At 42.2% G+C, this 22,563-nt stretch overlaps 1 protein-coding gene across 1 annotated transcript in view; it reads right to left on the reverse strand.

Annotated features, from left to right (window-relative positions):
- LOC122540884 (platelet-activating factor acetylhydrolase) overlaps positions 1–22,563 on the reverse strand; it is a 63,072-nt gene that overhangs the window by 4,893 nt on the left and 35,616 nt on the right. Inside the window, exons 5-9 of the mRNA XM_087975814.1 lie at positions 19,926–20,103; positions 15,343–15,456; positions 11,499–11,590; positions 3,211–3,381; positions 24–172 (exon numbers count right to left, since the gene is read on the reverse strand). Of these exons, the coding sequence (XP_087831940.1) occupies positions 24–172; positions 3,211–3,381; positions 11,499–11,590; positions 15,343–15,456; positions 19,926–20,103 (704 nt within the window). The remainder of the gene's footprint in view (positions 1–23; positions 173–3,210; positions 3,382–11,498; positions 11,591–15,342; positions 15,457–19,925; positions 20,104–22,563) is intronic.

Genomic DNA, 22,563 nt, shown 5'->3' on the forward strand with positions numbered 1-22,563 from the left:
AGCAGATCAGTTTATTTACTCACCCAAGTGTCTTTGCATGAATGCTAAAGAAGCTTTGTTGCTAATATCAATAGCTATTTGGGGGTCTATTGTTCCTTTTAATCGAAATATCTTTCCAAGGAAAGTGCCGGTCAAAAATGTGAAATCAGGGAAGCTCTGATGTACTGTTCCCCTATAAAGAAACAAAGAAAGAAAAATTAAATTCCGTCTGCAATCCAAATACAAAACTAGGTACTTTTAAGAAATAGCCACATTTTTCTCTATTCATTCTAGGGATGAGTGTGTCACAGGCAATGCCACCACCAACTGTCCATTCCTAAATACGCTGGAGAAAAAGATGGTAAGCTGCTTTGTTGAACCAATGCAGTCTAGCACTGGATATAGTCAGCTTGTTTTTGTGGAAGAGAAATTGCGTTGAACCAATTTATTGAAATTTTTGAAGTTATAATGCTCTTTAGATAAAGGGGAACCTGTTTATGTACTGTTCCTGGATTTCCAGAATACATTTGTCAAAGTTACACATAAAAGGTTTTGAGTATTTTAGGAGTTCACGAGAGGGTTAACATACTAGCCTGGATAGAAAATTGGATGGCAGAAAACGGAATATATCTAAAAGGAACATTTTCAATTTGCCAAGATGTGCTGACCAGGGTCCTGTTGAGGTCTGTACATAACCCTCAACTTTTTACACTTTTTATCAATGACTTAGATGAGGTGCCAAAAGTTTGGGTTTCAAAATTTGTTGATGACAAAAAAAGCTAGAAAAATATGTTGTGAAGACGTAAGCAAGATTGAAAAAAGATATAGGTTATACGAGTGGTCAAAAGCCTTGCAGATGCAGTATATTGCAGGAAAACGTGAAGTTGCTCTCTTTGGGAAGAGGAATTAAAAAAAAACAGTATTATTTAAATGGTGAATGACTGGAGAATTCCGAGGTGCAGAGAGATCTAAGTATTCTAGTGCTCAAGTCCCAAAAAATTGAAAGCAGGTATAGCAAGTGATTACAGCAGGTAATGAATGGTAAGTTATTCTTTATTATGAGTGAAGATGAACATATAAAAGGAAGGATTTATGCTTCAAGGCATTGGTGAGAGCATATCTCAAATACGGTGTTAGTTTCAGTCTCCTGGTTTGGAGGAAATTAATATTTCAAATGAATGACTGTTGAGAAGATTGGACAGGTTGGGCTTATTTTCCATTAGAAAACAACAAGAGTGATTTGATTAAAGTTTAGGAGATCCTGATTGGTCTTGCCAAGGTGGATTTAGAAAGAACATTTAGTGGAAGAGTCCAGGACTAGATGAGGTGATTTTCTTTCTCGCAGAGTTGAGCCCTTTTGGAACTTTTTGCCTAAGAAGGGGTTGGGGTTATCAACTATTTTTAAAAGGTGGAGGAAGATGGAGTCCCTTCGGTGGCTCAGTGGTTAGCACTGCTGCCTCACAGCACCAGGATCCCAGGTTCGATTCCAGCCTCGGGTGACTGTGTGTGTGGAGTTTGCACATTCTCCCCGTGTCTGTGTGGGTTTCCTCCGGTTTCCTCCCACAATCTAATGATGTGCAGGTTAGGTGAATTGGCCATGCTAAATTGCCCCATAGTGTTAGGTCAATTAGTCAGAGGGAAATGGGTCTGGGTGGGTTACACTTTGGAGGGTCGGTGTGGACTTGTTGGGCTGAAGGGCCTGTTTCCACACTGTGGGTAATCTTAAAAAAAAAATCTAATCTTAACAAGCAGCTAAGGTTAATGGAGATAAGTGGAATTTGGTGCACACAAACCGGTCAATGTGATCAAAGCAAATAGGGGATCAGGCTTGAAGGACTGAATAGCTAACTCATGCAACTAAATCATGTCTGCACTATGATAGTGTAAACTTCAGAACTTTTAATATCTGTTCATAGATTGAAAGCAGCATTAATACCTCTGTCTGGAATGAACTGTTAAGGGACAAGGACAAACTGTTATACAGGGATCGAAAGCAATCAGCCATGTCTGGGAAAAGGAGGAGTTCAAGCTATATAAACAAAACTGTTTTAACATCTGATTGATAATGGGCTGCCTTATGCCACAAGGACAAGGGAGTGCCCTCCTGAAGACCTTAAGGAGTTAATGAAAGGACAGGCTGTGCTTCAAACAGACACTGAGTACCAAATATAACAAGGAACAGGGAAGCTACTTCTGAGAAGGTGGCAAGCTGTAGACTTGACAGCTCCAGGAGGAGTAGTCAATATTCTGGATGAAAAAAATCTAAAGGATTACGAATAATGTCACACCATAAACCTGAAGGACAGAAAATGGTATAAAAATTCACCTCCAAGTCTCTTCAGCATCAGAACTTCAAAGAACAATGCTGCACAAGGATCGAACCCTGGAGACATTCAGAGATCGACACTGCTGGTTGGAATCGTAGCTAAATTCCACCATTAATCGGATGACAGGTAGGTTGGGTTTATGAAGCTTAACTTGCTTACTTGAGGGGTCTTATTTGGATACTGTATGCAATAAAGTTAAAGTTATTGCTTCAGTATTTGTCTGTGAGATTTCTTAACAAATAGCCGAATTAAAGGAAACTGTGGTAATATACCAACAGAGTGCTTGTATGCACATCATACTTATCCTAACCGATGAAAGTCAGTTCATTTTCTCAGATTTAAAATGTAATTAAAATCCTTCAAACAGCCTAATTCTCATCTCTCTCTCTGATCTCATACAATGACCACCTGTCTCTATCCCTGCAAACTTCTAATTCTTTTCTAGATTTGTGCCTGTCCCATCATTAGCAGCTCTGTCTTATGCCCACCTTAGCCCCAGCTATCAATTCTCTGCCCAAACCAACCTGTTAAGACCAACCATATCTTTCATCAAGCCTTTGGCCCTCTCCTTTGGTTTAGTACTGCAACCATTAACGGCTTTTGAGGTGGTTAACTGGGACACAAACAGAAGTGCAATGCTCATTAGAAATGTTCACCTATTATTGAAGTGTTGGCTAACAGCTATGTTTTGGTTAGGACACTGGAACGATTCCCCTGCTTTCCTCTGAATATCGTGTCAAGAGATCATTTATGTCCATGTTTACCTTCAATACCATAGTCCCCATAAAATAATGACTTACACCCTAGCACAGGGCTAACCCTTGGCAAGTGCCTCACCTCCAGCTCCTAGAATGGCCACAGAATTGAATGGATATGGTGAACAAGTACCAACACATTTACTCACATGATTGTAATCATTTTTCGCTGTATTTCATTTGAATCAAGTTTTTTCATTTTCAGGATATTAATAACCCACTGGAATTTTTCGGAGTTGATGAACAGTATTGGCTTCTGTACCTTGGTATATACCTCATCCTCCAGTGGGAACATCCAAGCATCTAATGCCACTCCACATCTATGTAAAGTAGTGTAGAGTTGTTAATTATCCCACATTTATCGAAAACATATTCAGCAGCTCATGCCATCAGTTTTAGCCAAATTACATTTAAACCAGAATACTGCCCCTCAAAAACAAATTTCTGGATTGATTTTTAAACAAAAAAAAAAATCAGAGTGACCCAGCTTCAAGTTGTCCAATCAACACACTATTATTTTACCATAATGTGCCTACATTATTTGTATTTTAAAGATCTATAAATCCTAATATGTTAATTTTTCTTCAAAATATAGTTTACCCACAAACTGGACATTGAAAGTGACAGATCATTTTACACACCTTCCTAAGTTCCAGTTTATTCAAATTAATTAAATCGTAGTTGGTCATTGAAATAACTCCATAGAGGGTGGCATCCCATCACCAAGTCACCCTTTATTTATACATGCACAATAATGGGCTCTGACCAGCTAGCTCAAGTCGGTTGCTAGAGTGATACAGGACTCCCTGATTGGCCCAGTTTAACAGCCTCAATCAGGGTACTCATACTCAGATTCACCAGGCCAACCTTGTTCCAATCACTACAGTCATTGTTTTTTTGAGAGAAAATGAGATGTAAACATACAGAAAGTTTACAGCATCTGAACAGAGCCTTGGTGAAATCACATCTGGAGCACTGGGTGCAGTTTGGTCTTATTTCAAAAAAGATACAATTGCTTCAGAAACAGTTCAAAGAGGGCTTACTCAATGTATTCATGGGATAAGAGGATTCATCTTATGAAGGATGGTTGAACAGATTAGGCCAATACGTATTGGAATTTACAAGAATAAGAAGTCACCTTCCTGATATGTGTAAGATCGTAAGGGACTATAAGTGAATACTGGAAGGATGTTTCCTCTTGTGGGGAAAACTAGGGGACATTGTTTTAACAACAAGGAGTGGGTGGGCACAAGAGTGGGGGAGATTTCCCAGGAGAGTTGTTAGAGTGACTTTCTTCAAGGCAGAGTTATATTTCTGATGAGAAATAGAAGATGAAGGGAATGAGAAGCAGACAAGAAAGTGGAGCTCAGACACAACCAGATCAGCTGTGACCGTATTGAAAGGTGATCCAGGCTGGGCAGGCCAAGTAGTCCACCTCCTGTTCCCAATTTCCATGTTCCTGTATATATTTATGTGAGGCATTGATTTAACTAATGTGACAAATTATATTCAATAGTATTTAATTTATGCCCTGCTTAACTGCAAAACTAGTTTAGCCTCTGTGCCGTTGCATCTAATTTTCATAATTCTATTTCTGTGCTCAGGAATATGACCAAATTACAGTCTATATTGCTGTCTAAATGATTCAGAAGGGTGACAAACAGGAGACCAGGCACTGGCTCTTAAGATTCACTGAACATTCTGACATTACTCTTGCCTCAAGCACTCTCCTTGCGATAATCATGATGTACAATTGTACAGGAAGGTAAGCAGTTAATAGCATGAAATACTACAGGAAAAAGGAAGTAGACAAGTCAGGAACAGGGAAGTTTAAACTGGTTGAAAATTATCACGGTCATTGAAGTAACTCCATAGAGGGTGGCATCCCATCACCAAGTCACCCTTTATTTATACATGCACAATAATGGGCTCTGACCAGCTAGCTCAAGTCGGTTGCTAGAGTGATACTTTCCTGTATCGAGAAAGTGAGGACTGCAGATACTAGAGATCTGAGTCGAAGGTGTGGTGCTAGAAAAGCACAGCAGGTCAGGCAGCATCCGAGGAGCAGGAGAATCAAGATTTCCAGGTACAAGCCCTTCATCAGGAAGTGGTGGGGGGGTGGAGAAAGGAGCTGAGAGATAAATGGGGGGGGGGGGGGGGGGGTAGGGTAGGTGACTGGGAAGGCGATAGATGCAGATTGTGATAGCTCGGAGGTGAGGGTGAAGTGGCTATGTGGGAAGGAAGATGAAGAGCCAGATTGGACAGTTCTAGAGAGGGGGGTGCCGAATTTTGGATTGGATCTGTGATGAGGTGGGTTGAGGGGAGATGAGAAAACTGGTGAAATCAATGTTGATGCTGTTAAGGGGTCCCAAGTCAGAAGATGAGGTGTTCTTCCTCCAGTTTTTGGGCGGCTTGGATTTGGCAGCGGAGTTGGCCCAGGAATTCTATGTCCTTGGTGGAGTTGGAAGGGGAATTGAAGTGGTCAGCCACAGGGCAGTGGGGTTATTTGGTGCGTGTCCCCCAGAGATGTTCCCTGAAATATTCCGCAAGTTGGCGTCCTGTCTCCCCAGTGTAGAGGAGGCCACAGAGAGTAATGGATGAGGTGTCTGGATGTGCAGGAAAATCTCTGCTGGATGTGGAAGGATCCTTTGGGGCCTTTGACAGAGGTGAGGACACAGATTTTATACCTCTGGAGGCGGCAAGAGGAGGTGCCGGGAGTGGAGGGTGGGTTCGTGGGGGAATGTGGATCTAATGAGGGAGTCACAGAGGGGATAGTCTCTGCAGAATACAGATAGGGGTGGGGTGGGAAATATATCTCTGCTGGTGGGGTCTGATCGTATGTGGCAGAAATAGTGAAGGATAATGCACTGTATCCGGAGATTAGTGGAGTGGAAGGAATTCTACCCTTGTTGCGGTTGGAGGGGTGGGGTTCAAGGACGGAGGTGTGGGAAGTGGAGATGTGCTGGAGGGCATTGCTAACCACATGGGAGGGGAAATTGTGGTCCCTGAAATAGGAGGCCACCTGGGATGTCATGGAGTGGAATTGCTCCTGCTGGGAGCAGATACGGCAGAGGCATTGGGAGTAAGGGATCACATTTTTACAGGAGAGGGGAGTGGGAGGTGTAGTCCAGATAGCTGTGGGAGTCAGTGGGTTTGAAAAACATTTCCATGTTGAGTCAGTTGCCAGAGATTGAAAAATGAGACAGCAATGCAAAGAGTTCCTGGAAATGAGCATTATTCTGGATTTTAAAACATAACTATCATTTAACAGCTTTATTATCTAGTTAGCAGTATAAAACATACTAGAAGACAAGATTGTGTTTAAAAGTGCACTGGTTCTTGTGCATTTCAGAAAGAGACATTTAAATATTTTACCAGTTATGCATCGAGTGGTGTTATAGTAGCTCTGTTAATTAAGCATTTGCTGTTGCGACTCTGCCCTGCTGTTGCCAGATTTCTGAATGAACCCCTCTAATTTTAAATTTAATGTTAATCTCATTTTTTATGCACCTTCTCTGCAGCTGATACATTATATCCCTTGCTCTGTTCTATGACCCTTATGCAGTTTTAATGTTATGATCTGCCTGTACTGCACAAAAAAAAACACAAAACTTTTCATTGTAGGTACATGTTACAATAACAAATCAAACCAGATATCTCAGCTTGAAAAGTTGCATCGACACAGTGGCTAGCACTGCTGCCTCACAGCGCCAGGAACGTGGGTTCGACTCCATCCTTGAGACAGTCTTTGTGGAGTTTGCACATTCTCCCCATGTCTGTATGGGTTTCTTCCCACAGTCCAAAGATATGCAGGTTAGGTGGATTGGCCATGGGGAATACAGGGTTACAGGATTAGGTGGGTTTGGGTGGGATGCTCTTCAGGGGGTCGGTGTGGACTCAATGGGCCTGCTTCCACAAATTCTATAGTGTTTAATTCATTTACTGAATTATCCTGAATTTCCAAACTTTTGCCACCAGATGTCTCTTTATTAGGCTTATAAAAAGGCTGGATTAGTGGTGCTGGAAGAGCACAGCAGTTCAGGTAGCATCCAAGGAGCAGTAAAATCGACGTTTCGGGCAAAAGCCCTTCATCAGGAATAAAGGCAGAGAGTCTGAAGCGTGGATAGATAAGCTAGAGGAGAGTGGGGGTGGGGAGAAAGTAGCATAGAGTACAATGGGTGAGTGGGGGAGAGGATGAAGGTGATAGGTCAGGGAGGAGAGGGTGGAGTGGATAGGTGGAAAAGATAACCTGCGCTCCTCAAACATTCCAGAAGATTCCCCCGGCCTCTGGAACTGCTTGGACGGCATTAGCCATGTGGCTGGTGCAGGCTGCCACCCACACGCTGATTGATGATGTCACTTCTGCCCCCATCATGGCCACTCCCACAACTACTTCCACCCCTCACAATTCCTCATGCATCACATGTGACATCACTTCCGCCCCTCACATCATCGCTGATGTCACACGCTCAGTGACTTCCGCCACCCCTACTGCCATGTCTGCCACCACTTCCACCCCCACCAATGCCACTCACCTGCATTCTGCTGACACCCCCCCCCCCACATATCCCACTGTCACCATTCCCGGCCCCCAGAACCCTGAGGGGAACACCACCCCTGCTCATGACTCCACCCCCATTCCCCCACCATCACACCCACTCCAGTTACTGGCTCCGCCCCCACTCCCAGCTCCACACCCACACCAGATCCCAGCTCCCAGCCCTGCCGAGTTTTCACCATCCCTCCAGACCTTCCCCTCACTGAGGACGAACGATCAGTCCTCAGCAAAGGACTCACCTTCAACCCCCTCCGTCCACGCATCAATGAATATAATACACGCCGTGACGTCGAACACTTCTTCCGCCGCCTCCGAGCTTACTTTCACAATCAGGACTCCCGCCCACCTTCCGAGGACCCCTTCGCCCACCTCCAACACACTGCATCCACCTGGACACCCCGCGCTGGCCTATTACCTGCCCTCGACCTCTTCATTTCCAACTGCCGCCAGGACATTAACCGCCTCAACCTGTCTACCCCACTCCCCACTCCAACCTCTCACCTTCACAATGCGCAGCCCTCCAATCCCTCTGCTCCAATCCCAACCTCACCATCAAGCCAGCAGATAATGGGGGCACAGTGGTAGTCTGGCCCACTGACCTCTACACCTCTTCCTACGGCCCCCTCGACCATGACACCTCCCTCCCCTTCCTGGACCTCTCCATCTCCATTAATGATGACCGATTTGACACTGACATTTTTTACATTTTTTACACTGACTCCCACAGCTACCTGGATTACACATCTTCCCACCCTACCTCTTGCAAAAATGCCATCCCGTATTCCCAATTCCTCCGCCTCATCTGCTCCCAGGAGGACCAGTTCCACCACAGAACACACCAGATGGCCTCCTTCTATAGAGACCGCAATTTCCCTTCCCACGTGGTTAAAGATGCCCTCCAATGCATCTTGTCCACATCCCGCACCTCCACCCTCAGACCCCAACCCTCCAACCGAAACAAGGACAGAACGCCCCTGGTGCTCACCTTCCACCCTACCAACCTTCACATAAACCAAATCATCCACCGACATTCCCGCCACCTCCAAAAAGACCCCACCACCAGGGATATATTTCCCTCTCCACCCCTTTCCGCCTTCCGCAAAGACCGTTCCCTCTGTGACTACCTGGTCAGGTCCACGCCCCCCCCTACAACCCACCCTCCCATCCTGGCACTTTCCCCTGCCACCGCAGGAACTGCAAAACCTGTTCCCACACCTCCTCCCTCACCTCCATCCAAGGCCCTAAAGGAGCCTTCCACATCCATCAAAGTTTTACCTGCACATCCACTAATATCATTTATTGTATCCGTTGCTCCCGATGTGGTCTCTTCTACATTGGGGAGACTGGACGCCTCCTAGCAGAGCGCTTCAGGGAACATCTCCGAGACACCCGCACCAATCAACCAAACCGCCCCGTGGCCCAACATTTCAACTCCCCGTCCCACTCTGCCGGAGGACATGGAGGTCCTGGGCCGCCTTCACCGCTGCTCCCTCACCACCAGATGCCTGGAGGAAGAACGCCTCATCTTCCGCCTTGGAACACCTCAACCCCAGGGCATCAATGTGGACTTCAACAGTTTCCTCATTTCCCCTTCCCCCACCTCACCCTAGTTCCAAACTTCCAGCTCAGCACTGTCCCCATGACTTGTCCTATCTGCCTATCTTCTTTTCCACCTATCCACTCCACCCTCCCCCCCGCCCCTGACCTATCACCTTCATCCCCTCCCCCACTCACCTATTGTATTCTATGCTACTTTCTCCCCACCCCCACCCTCCTCTCGGTTATCTCTCCATGCTTCAGGCTCACTGCCTTTATTCCTGATGAAAGGCTTTTGCCAGAAACGCCGATTTTACTGCTCCTCGGTTGCTGCCTGAACTGCTGTGCTCTTCCAGCACCACTAATCCAGAATCTGGTTTCCAGCATCTGCAGTCATTGTTTTTACCTTATAAAAAGGCTGTTTGCAATGAAAGTAAGCTGAATTTATTGTGATCCTTCCGTTTTCTCCCTTGGCAATCTCATCCAGTTGGATTTACTTTCAAATTCTCTCCCTTAAAATTTTACTCTTATTCTAAAACCCTTTTTTTGATGTTCATGGTATTTTTGTGGGAGCACCTTCAAGCATAATGCTCCTGAAGGTGATCCCACTCCTCTTATAAAATCCTGCGCCCTTCTCCCCTCTTTACTCTTCCACTGCTTCTTCCATCTGGGTCCAATTCTCATCCACTTTCTCAATGGTGCTCAACCCAAACAGTGCACCTTGGTGTCAACTTCCCACACATCTTGGGAGATCAGGGAACATTGAAAACATGATGATAGATACAATTATAAATCTGATGCTGGATAACTAACTATTTAAAGAGAAGGTAGAGAGACTGTGAATTAGAGATGAGGGCTGGCATGACAGGGGAGTTTAGCCATCTTAATCTGATTAGCCATGATTGTATAGGATGGCAGGGCAAGCTTCACCTCAAAGAAGCCCTCAATTCTAAAAAGATTGAAGTGACAATGGACTTTGGAATAAAACAGGGCAAACATTAACAACACTGTGCCTCGGTACACGTGATGTGACGATCCAATCCAATATTTGTGGAAATATTTACCAAATATTTCTGTACTGACTAATGTCACACATTAGATTGAAAATTTGTATCGTTCCCTCCAGTAACCCATGACTAAAAGGAAAGCAAAATTTTAGGACAAACAAGACAGAGCTTGGGTAGGGCGCCTGATAAAGAATGTTTCCAAGTTAGTTGAATGTAGAAAGAGCAAAATAGACCTAATTCAACCTCAGACTGCAATTTACAAACAATGGCTGTTTAGTAAGATTTTGGTTGATGCCAATTTAGGGATAACTAAGAATAACTCCTTTGAAAGTAATCTGTGGCTGCGGTTCTCCTTTACTTCCGTTAGAGTTCTTACTTTTTGACAAGTGGCTGTGGGAATGGATAATTTAATATACTGACTAACCAAAGTGTGGAGTACAATTTTCAAATGGAATGAACAATTGGGACATTTCTGATGGATGGTTAACATTTACATAACTTTCTTCTCCCTTCAGATGTTATCTGACCTGCTATATCTTTCCAGCATTTTGTTTTTATTTCACATATCTATTATAAACATTTGCTAATATTTTTGAACTAAAATTGGAAAATGTGGGCGGCACGGTGGCAGTGGGCGGCATGGTGGCACAGTGGTTAGCACTGCTGCCTCACAGCGCCAGAGACCCGGGTTCAATTCCCGCCTCAGGCGACTGACTGTATGGAGTTTGCACGTTCTCCCTGTGTCTGCGTGGGTTTCCTCCGGGTGCTCCGGTTTCCTCCCACAGTCCAAAGATGTGCAGGTCAGGTGAATTGGCTATGCTAAATTGCCCGTAGTGTTAGGTAAGGGGTACACGTAGGGGTATGGGTGGGTTGCGCTTCGGCGGGGCGGTGTGGACTTGTTGGGCCGAAGGGCCTGTTTCCACACTGTAAGTAATCTAATCTAATCTAAAAATTGGAAAATGTTGCTAAGTTCCAGTGGAAGGTCATTGACTTAAAAGTGTTAGAGCTGTTACTCTCTAGACAGCTGCTATCTGACTTACTACGTATTTCTACCATTTTCAGTTCCCATTTTCAGTTCCCATTTTCATTTCAGACTTTCAGTATCTGAATAATTTTGCTTTTATCTCGTGAGCTGTTTGGTCAGTTTGACACACTGTTTAAATCACACAATATCACTGACAGTTTTCATTTACAAGCAATTTTACAAGTCTTGAATTAAAGTAGCAACTGTCTATTAGCATGCAGCACGTAGCAGGATGTTCATATCACTTTGGAATACTCAAGACATTTTCTATCAACATTTACCATATATTGTACCAGATTTATTATGACTTACCCAAACCGAACATCTTTGCTGAGTGAATCAATAACTGTGGCTGCACCAAATGAGTGGCCCATGATAGCTACTTTGTGCAGATCGAGAGAATCCTACAAAAAAAAGTGAACATTTTTTTTTAAAGTTTAAGCAATATTATGTTACTATTTTAGAATAGATTTTTGTTTTTGAAAATGTCTTAGATTAAACAATCTGATTCAAAGTAAATTTCCTTCAAAGGTAATTTCCAAGTTGTTTCCAAATGCAAAACATGAACTATCGTAGTTACACAACACTCCACAGAAACTGGTTTTCCAGCCAGCTCAAGGTTATGACCAATGTTATTTTCAACGAAACCATGGATTCACCCACTCTAGACGTCATCATGGAATGGTCTAGCAAAGGGGACTCTGGAATCTGACAAACTTTTATGCAGCCCAAGCAATTCAAGCTAGATTTCTGTATCAGTTTCAGATCATTAGGGAAGTACTTCTGAACAAAAAGGGTTTCTCTCTTGCTTCTAACCCTTTCAAGCACTTCCAGTTAGCTAACTGCTGAATATGTAGTCAACGTTATAGTAATAAACAATTGCATATGCAGCTATTTCAGCAGCATTTTCATATTTTCTGTACTGAAAACAAAAAATGCTGCAAATCACAGCAGGTCAGGCCACATCCATGGACAGACAGCAAGCTAACGTTTCGAATTTAAACAACTCTTCATCAGAGCTGACTGAAGTATGGAGGGGCATCATTTATGTAATTGTGAGGGGTGGAGTACTGGGGGAGAAATGATGTTGATAGCGCAGACCAAGTGATCTGAAGTGAGAATGGCAGAACAATGGTGTGTCGAACATATTTTCTGAAGCCAACATGAATCACTGTTTGATTGTTTTGAAAACTTACACAAACGCTTTGGAGAATAGCTGGTTTACCAGGGATCCCAATTTACTGTAAACACACATACAAATTGTGAAACATGGATGACTTGCAAAGTGTACTGCTACTCGGCCTGACAAATACAGAACACATCATTCAGTGACCCATAGATCCTGACTGTTTGTCTTCGATAGAAATAATCTATTTTACAATGCAATACAGATTCTTGAATGTTTTGTCTGTGTACAAAACCAGTTTGAGAAAGGTAAAGACAATGGAGGGCAGGTATGGAAGGATATAGGGAACTAGCTTTTAAACTATTCATGCTTATTGGTATGGTGTGAAAGAACAGTCAAAGGATAAAGACGGGTCAAATGGAATGACCGCAGGCAAACAGGGAGAATGAATGCAAAGAAAAAGAATGAGCATGTATAAGACAGGACACAGCAATAAGACTATTGAACAGAATATGCAAACAAGAAGTAAGCCATTTAACACCTGAACTCTGCTCTGCCACTGAATGATGTCATGGCTGATCTGACTGTAATCTGAAATCCACATTCTTGCATACTCTGATAAACTTTCACCCCCTTGCTCACCAAGGATTTATCCACCTCTGCCTTAAAAATATCCAAAGGCTCCGCTTCCGTCATCTTTTCAAGGCAGAAGTTCCAAAGACTCTCAACCCTTAGACAGAAAAGAAACACTTCATTTCATCTGCTTTTAATTGGGTGACGATTTTAAACAGTGAATCCTGGTTTCAGATTCTCTCGTAACAGGAAAAATCTTTTCCACATTCACCCTGGCAAGGCTCCTCAGGATCTTACTCTAAACTCCAGCGGATACAAGCAAGCCTGTTCAACCTTTCCTCAGAAAAATCCTCCCCAACCCGATTTTAGTCTGGTAAACCTTCCCACCACATTTCTATCCTTTTGTAAATAAAGGAACAAATATTGCACACACTACTCAAAATGGGGTTTCACAAATGTCCTGTGTAACTGAAGCATCACTGCCAAAGGTTTGTATCCAAAATGATAACACTATTTGTTTTCTTAATAATAACAACTTGTTATAACCTGTATACCAACACATTGTACTTCATGCAGTAGGACAGCCAATCTCTCTCAGAGTTCTCCAATCTCTAACCATTTGCATAATACCCTTTTTGGTCATTGTTCTAAAGTGAACAACTGCACATTTACATTATGTTCCATTGGTCAAATCAACCATTTTTAAGTTTACTATCTATCTTTGTCTCTTTAGCAGAATTGGCAACCATACCTTCTGTCCCTTCATCCTAGTTAGCTAACTTATGAACAGTTGAGGTCTTGATACTAATTCCCATGTATGCCACTCCTTACCTCCTGAAAAAGGCCCATTTAGTGAGTGCTCTCTGCATCTGGTTAGCCAGCCAATCTACCATTCATGGCAATATGCTACATCCTACACCATGAGCTTTTACTTTCACAATAAACTTTGATGTGACCACTTATGAAATGCCTTCTGGAAATCCAAGTACGATACATCCACCAGGTCCCCTTTGTGCACAGCACATGTTACTTTCTCAAAGGATTCCAATAAATTAGTTAAACCTGATTTCCCTTTCTGCCTGATTAACTTGAACTTATCTAAGTTCTCTGCTTTAATAATAGAAAGGAGCTCCTTGATTGGACCAGGGAGCTCTGGCTGACAAATATAAACAGGAATGTCAGAAGTTCTGTTTGGAGCTGGATCAGTGACAAGGACTTTCCACGTGTAAACAAAGAGTGACTTGGTAATGGGATACCAGCCTCTGGAGTTATTTCAATAGGCCTATCGATTTACAAACTGCAGTTCTATAATAAATAGTTTAAATCTTGTAAACAATTTTAAGGGATATATCAAGTGAGTTTGTTCTAGACCAGCCTTATATATGTATTTTAGTGGTGAGCAGCCTAAAAGATGGTCCTCAAAAGAAATCACTTCCTGGCCATTCCAAAGTTGGTCCCAAAATGGCTCTGCATGTTTTGCTACAAAACAGGTGAATCCTAAAAGTAAAAGATAGAAATTGTGTGGATAAAGCAGCAAAGGAGATGACAGATCTAGCAAATTAAATATATACAAAGAAAGAAGGCGCAACAAAATATATATAAAATAGTCAATGAAAACAATGGAACGTCTAATACAAAATGACAGAAATCAGAGATCTGTATGTTTGTGGCTTTCTAGGACATAGGAGGCTGCAATACAATTGTTCAGTATGACACTACAGAGATTATTATTTGCAAGTTCAAGCGTGCATAAGACAATAGCTCATTTACCATTTTATATACAAATCATTATCAGAATTGTTTTAAATCCGTCTATACTAAGTATTTGAAAGTGCCAGGCACTGAATGCAAAAAAGGTTCTTGCCAAAGGAAATGGGCATATGCCCCCTCATTCATATTGACCAAAAGCAAAATAGAATATTAGAAATTAATCATCTCCATGTGGGTACCATGACAAAGCCAGATGTTATTCACCATCTCCAGTTGCCCGGAGGCATTTGAAAAATGACATAAAAGCACAAAAAAAAGAGTTGCTCATCAGGAAACACTGAGCAGAGTTCTCTTTTAAAAGAAAACAGCAGATTATGAGATCGCCTGATAGAGGGCCTTCAAATTACAAAGGTATTTGATAACGCAGATGTAGGGAAGGTGTTTCTACTTGTGAGGGTGACTGTATTAGGAGCTATAAATAACATAATTGTTAATAAGTCCAGAAGAAATTCAGCAGAAATGACGTTACTCCAAGTAATGGAATAGGAACCTACTCGTACATAGGATCAGACAACTGTAGGTCAGACTGCGTGACTATAACAGGTTACCTTTCCAAAAGGGTATTAGTGGACCGGGTGGATCTGAAGGAAAAACTGTATTTTAAAAACATTCCAAATGTTCAAATCACAAATTTCGACCATGCGTCTCCCCCCCTCCCCCCCCCTTTATAGCACAACTTGTTCATACCTTCATTTTAGTGAAATCAAAATTCACTGGAAATATATTATTGACTGGCTTTCCCATGTTTATATCAGTAAGCAGATTTAAGGCCTTGGTGCACTCTTCTGCTCTCTGATGTACCTACAAATCACAAAACAACAAACTAATCAATGAGAATGTTAACTAATTTTAAATGGTTTCAGGAAATTAAACAACATCAAGAAATAATTTTTATCAAGACAAATGTCTTGGCAAATTAAAAAAAGCACAATTATTAGATTAGATTACCTACAGTGTGGAAACAGGCCCTTCGGCCCAACAAGTCCACACCAACCCTCCAAAGAGTAACCCACCCAGACTCATTTTCCTCTAACTAATGCACCTTACACTATGGGAAATTTAACATGGCCAGTTCACCTAACCTGCACATCTTTGGACTGTGGGAGGAAACTGGAGCATCCGGAGGAAACCCACGCAGACACGGGGAGAATGTGCAAACTCCACACAAACAGTCACCCGAGGCTGGAATCGAATGTGGGACCCTGGTGCTATGAGGCAGCAGTGCTAACCACTGAGCCACCATGCCGCCTACTAGTATTATTCACTGAAAAATTAATGACATGAGGAGTTCATTAAAATTATTAATGCAGGGCAAATACAAGATTTAATGTGAATGGCTGCATAAGAGTTGGTACTGTCTAGGGTTTAGTTTTCAATTTTTTTTAATTTCAGTGGCCCTATTTGTAATTTAGCTAATAAAAAAATACAAAAATAAAAATACAGAATATTAAAATGTACCTTCTTCTTCGGTCTAGCTCAGCATCCTAATGTGGTTGGCCAGAAAAGATTCTGTGCTTTTTGGTGGAAATGTTTGAGAACCCCAGAAAATAGCAACTCAAGGCTGAAGACCAATTCTCAGGTTCAATGTGGAATATGTAGCTGTGAAAGTTGAACTTCAATCGGGAAAGTGTCAAGATCAAGAGTAGGATATTTGTGACAACAGCTCTTCTGCTTCATATTATTTCTCCTGGTTAAATAGACTAATGGATCTACAAATGAATTCCCCATCTCAAAAGATATAGAAAGTCAGAGAAAAGACACCAGACAGAACAAATCTGTCATAGCAGTATGATCCATGACACCTTTGGAAGTAATAACAGGTTGCAAACTCTTTGCTTTAGCATAATTGAATTGAATCGATTGTCACGTGTACCAAGGCACAGTGAAAAGCTTTGTCTTGTGAGCAATACAGGCAGATCACTTGGTTAAGAAGCATAGATAAGTAAATAATAGTTAAACAGTAGCAAAAACAAAAACACAGGTACAGGCAAATGTTTGTGAGTCCATTCAGCATTCTAACAACAGTAGGGTAGAAACTGTTACAAAACTGGCTGATGCGGCTGTTCAGGCTTCTGTACCTTCTTCCCAATGGTAGAGGCTGTAGAAAAGCATTGCCAGGGTGGGATGGATCTTTGAGAATGCCGGTGGCCTTTCCTTGACAGCGGGCCTGTTAGATGGATTCTATAGATGAGAGGTTGGCCTTTGTGATTGTCCAGGCCGAGTTCACCACTCTCCGTAACCGTCTCTGGTCGTGAATGGTATAGTTGCCATACCAGGTAGTGATACATCCAGACAAAATGCTCTCGATGGCGCACCTATAAAAGTTGGCAAGGGTATTCGCCATCATGCCAAATTTCCTCAGCTGCCTGAGGAAGCGGAGACATTGTTGGGCTTTTGAAACAAGTGTGTCCACATGAAGAGTCCAAGAAAGCTTGTTGTTGATGACCACTGCCAGGAGTTTGACACTCTCCACTCGTTCCACCTCTGTGCTGTTAATGTGTAGCAGGGCATGAGTAACATCCCACCGAAAGTCAATAATGAGTTCCTTGGTTTTGCCGGCATTGAGAGCTAGGTTATTCTCAGTGCACCATTTTTCCAGGTCTTCCACCTCCCGTCTGTAGTCGGTTTTGCCCCCCTCTGAGATTCGACCAACTATGGTGGTGTCATCAGCAAACTTGTAAATGGCATTAGTCTGGTATTTGGCGACACAGTCATGGGAAGATATCGTGTATGCAAAACCTTCAATTGTCAAATAGGTTCAAACAGCCAATCACAATGACAGGCCCAATTTCACAAACATGAGAAGGATGATTACCTAACTACTGCTGGATGGTTTTCTAGAAATACTCCAGTCACCTTCTGTCACACGTTCAGTAAAATGGCATGAAAGAGCATGTTCTGGTGCGATTAACTACTGACCTAGCCTGTTTAAATTAGTAGCATTTTGACAGGCATATCCATATCTGAAAGCTTTGGCTCTCAAATCACACTTCTCCCAGCAGGTTAGTCTTTTGAACAGCTACAGGAGCAAGAACTTTTGTTGTAATTTCCACTATACATCCTCTCCCATAAATGGCTTTTCCCTACAATTCAACTGCCAGTGTCCCTTTAAATTTAATCTCCACCAATTTAAAAAAAAAAGTCACCAGTAGTAGCTTCCTTAATGTATCCAATTAAACACCATTGCTTTAATCAACTGATCACAGAAAACACTGTTTGTAACCAGTGAACACCTCAGGAATAAACTCTCTCTACTGGACATCCAAGAGTTTACCCTCCATATTCTGTGACAGCTAACCTACTGTAGTTCTTATGGTTAATTTAACAGTTTAATAGGAGAAAGTGAGGACTTCCTGATGAAGAGCTGATGCTCGAAACATCGACTCTCCTGCTTCTTGGGTGCTGCCTGACTGGCTGTGCTTTCCCAGCACCACACCCCAGTTTAATATCAGGCAAAATTAGGACTTCCATATGTTGTCACAAGATAAAATTGCTTGTTTAAGTGAAAACCAAGGGGCGAAAGTCCTGAGGCTACAAAGCCTCATGTCTATTTGAAGAATGCTAATACTAGTGCTTGTTGCCTTTTTATGACTATCTTTTGGCTTTACAAAACAAAATTAAAACTAACAAATATCAGGATCCATGATTTGTCGGTTATCACTAAATTGCGATTGGTACATAGACAACATTCAGCTTTGATACTGTAGATGAAACTGCACAGTTGAAGAATATTAACAGAAGTCTATTTCCAAAAGAAGAATAGTAATGAGTCAAATGGACTTTTATATATTATGGAGAGACAGTGACATAGTGGACAAGTATTCCAGATCCCCAGGTCAATGTTCTAAGACATGGGGTTTGAATGCCACTACTGTGGAGATGGTGAAATTTGATTGTCATAATACTTTATCTGGTTCACTGATGTTGCTTCGGGAAGGAAACCTGTCCTTCCTGGTCTGGCTTACATATGACTCCAGACCCACAGCAATGTGGTTAATTTCTTCACTGCAGGATGAGCAATCACTGCTAGCCTAGCTACTGATGTTAACATCCCACAAGTGAATAATAAAAGAAATTCTGCAGTAACTGTATTATTAAATATGCTTCAAATTAGTTATTTGAATTTGCACTGGTGTGATTTGATTTGCATTGTTTTAGCATCTGATGAATCATACCTCATCATTCATAACTCCCAGAATATTAAGTTAAAAATCACACAACACCAGGTTATAGTCCAACAGGTTTGTTTGGAAGCACTAGTTTTTGGAGCACTGCTCCTTCATCAGGTGGTTGTTCGAAAGCTGGTGCTTCCAAATAAACCTGTTGGACTATAACCTGGTGTTGTCTGATTTTTAATTTTGTACACTCCAGTCCAACTCCAGTATCTCCAAATCCCAGAATATTAATGCTAGTTAAGCGACCTGGACCAAGTTCTCTCAAAGGCAGATTACAAACAGGCCAGATTAATGCAAATTACAGGTAGTTCTCCTATAATGCCATAGCTGTGTTCCAGCGAAAGCTCACTTAATATAAATAATGGGGCCTATGGGAAAAGTGGGGTTAGGGGCAGACCAACAAAAAAAAACTCTCACGATGGCTTAAAAATCATCCAAAAGTCTAATGCTCGGTATAACACAGCCTGAATGAAGGTTGAAATCATATTTATTAATAAAACAAAAGTAAATTTAACACCGTACACTTAAAATACCTAAGAAAGGTGCTCTCTATACTATACTTCTCACAGAAAGCTACTCTGTCGGTAGCAGACATTGTGCATGCACAGAATGGTGCATAGACTTCGGCGCTTGTGCAGAACAGCATGAAGACTAGCACCGGCATCGAGCATGCACGGACACTGGTGCATATGCAGAATGGCACAGACACCGGTGCACGTGCAGACCGGCACGGTGATTTTGGTGCACGTTTTGATGCATGTGCAGAACGAGCGTGTGAACTGATCCCCACTAGAATCGCGCTATTGCCAACGGAGGCAATAAGCGTTCTCCAAAATACTGCTCCCCAATTCTTCAGTGACGTTACAGCCAAATTGTGCTGCTGAAAAGCACGTTATACCAGAACCACCTGTAATAGGTTTAATTCAGAAAATCACGAATGAAAAATTTGACTTTCAAGACACCCATGAAGTAGTTACCTTTTTTTTACCAAATGAAAAAGGTAGTTGTGCTCTGGATCGCCATGATGTGTGTTTACTATCTCCACAACAGAGGTAATCTTGTACAACATGCAAGAATAGTTTCCCAATGCCTTACCTGGTCATTCCGTAGTGGAAATTCTTGTTCTCCCTCTTTAAGTGGCTTATAATAAAGCCATTTCCTCTGTAACTGATCTAAAGGAAGTGCTGAACTGCTAGTGGAGGTTGATTCTCCTACTTTATTGACTGCTTTCGCTTTCTCTTCATAGTAGTAGGTGGCTGAAGCCGACCCATCCCTGAGAAATGAACAAAGTAGATTTTTCCTCAGCAATTTTCTTAGAAAGTAAAAATAAGATTAATTTTAGAATCAATGAATTGGTTAAAAGCTCAGTTGTAATTTCATTTGCGTGGAGCAAACGTGAAGGACTGCATAGTCTGCTCTGTGCCTAGAGATAAAAGATAGGGAAAAAATAGGCTGAATTGAAGATAAAATTCATATTGCTCCCTCAACTCTAATATCTTCTGTTGGTTTGCTAATATGAGGTTAATCATAAGACAAAGAGACTTTGGAGTGCAGGTTCATAGCTCCTTGAAAGTGGCGTCGCAGGTAGATAGGATGGCGAAGGCGGCATTTGGTATGCTTTCCTTTATTGGCCAGAGTATTGAGTACTGGAGTTGGGAGGTCATGTTGCGGCTGTACAGGACACTGGTTAGGCCACTGTTGGAATATTGCGTGCAATTCTGGTCTCCTTCCTATCAGAAAGATGTTGTAAAACTTGAAAGGGTTCAGAAAAGATTTACAAGGATGTTGCCAGGGTTGGAGGAACTGAGCTACAGGGAGAGGCTGAACAGGCTCGGGCTGTTTTCCCTGGAGCGTCGGAGGCTTAAGGGTGACCTTATAGAGGTTTACAAAATTATGAGGGGCATAGATAGAATAAACAGACAAAGTCTTTTCCCTGCGGTCTGCGAGTCCAAAACTAGAGGGCATAGGTTTAGGGTGAGAGGGGAAAGATATAAAAGAGACCTAAGGGGCAACGTTTTCACGCAGAGGGTGGTACGTATATGGAATGAGCTGCCAGAGGATGCGGAGGAGGCTGGTACAATTGCAACATTTAAGAGGCATTTGGATGGGTATATGAATAGGAAGGGTTTGGAGGGATATGGGCCGGGTGCTGGCAAGTGGGACTAGATTGTGTTGGAATATCTGGTTGGCATGGAATGGTTGGACCGAAGGGTCTGTTTCCATGCTGTACGTCTCTATGACTCTACAAGTTAGTATCTGGGGAAGCTGGTAAAATTATTAGCTGAATCCTGTTCTTTACCATTACTATACCTTCTTTCATTACACCAAAGAATCAAGGGGTCTGGGGAAAAGGCAGGGAAGTGGAGTTGAGGATTACTAGATTAGCCATGATCTCATTGAATGACTTGGCAGACTCAATGGTTTGAATGACCTACATCTGCTCCTGTCTTATGACAAAATAAGCGCTGAAAATGTATTGCTGGAAAAGCGCAGCAGGTCAGGCAGCATCCAAGGAGCAGGAGAATCGACATTTCGGGCATGAGCCCTTCTTCAGGAATACCTGAAGGACCTGCTTTTCCAGCAACACATTTTCAGCTCTGATCTCCAGCATTTGCATCCTCACTTTCTCCTTATGACAAAGTAATACAATCTCAGCTGTCTTCTATCCTATCACAGCGCTTTCCTTTTGAACTTTTCCTCCTCCTCCTTCCTCCAGCTTGCAGCTTTAACCTTTTCTGGTTCTGGGAATTCCTCCTCAAATCTCCGTACCTTTCAGTTTCCCTTTAAGACTAACAACTCCTTGACCATCTCCCCGATATTTCTCTGTGTGGCTCATTACCAAATCATGTAATATAAATAAAGCACCTCGAGAGGTTTGATTACATCACAGGCGGTATAAAAAAATACAAGTTGCTGGTATTGTATAGTGGATCATCAAGAAACATGGACCCATAAATTACTGGATAGAATTTTGCCAAATTTATAGTATCTATTAACAATTCTCATAAATCACTCATCAATTAGTGGTGAAGCGCAGATACAATACGAGTTCCAATTTTCCATAAAGTGCTGGAAAATTCATGCTATTCCACAGTTTATTTCAACAAAACCAAACAAAACAAAAAATGCCAACTTCACCATGAGCCCCTCCATCAAAATGAAATGCATCATGTGTGTTGGCTGGACTTGTGTTGCAAATCGAACTTAGTTCAGTTGCTGCTGGCTCATGTTGTAACGATCTTGTTAATGATTAGAGACCTGGATGAAACAACTTTAAAGCTCAAAGGGAATGAGGAGTATCTCTTTCTGAGGTAGTAAATTATTCCTAGAGTTTTTCAAAACTTGTTATGCATCTTTTCAGTATTTTTGATCTGGTCTTGTCATCCATATTTCATATTTATGTTGGAAGTTCAGGATGCAAGTCTGTGAGCCTTCTGATGTTACTGTGAGACTGAGCAGGAGAATCTTCACAAATTTCATTCAGCATAGCGAGTTTTGAGTAGATTTGTAGATCAGGTTGAGGTTCTGGATGTAGATTTGCTCGCTGAGCTGGAAGGTTCATTTTCAGATGTTTTGTCACCATACTAGGTAACATCACCATACTAGGTAGAAGCTTCACCAGAGGCTCACTGATGATGTTACCTAGTATGGCGATGAAATGCCTCAAAATGAACCTTCCAGCTCAGTGGGGAAACTTACATTTATTCAGTAGGTTTTAATGTGGCAGTAACTG

The sequence above is a fragment of the Chiloscyllium plagiosum genome, unplaced genomic scaffold, assembly GCF_037043375.1.
Source record: "Chiloscyllium plagiosum isolate Xiang-an unplaced genomic scaffold, Cpla_swu_hap1 HiC_scaffold_3, whole genome shotgun sequence".
NCBI lineage: Eukaryota > Metazoa > Chordata > Chondrichthyes > Orectolobiformes > Hemiscylliidae > Chiloscyllium > Chiloscyllium plagiosum.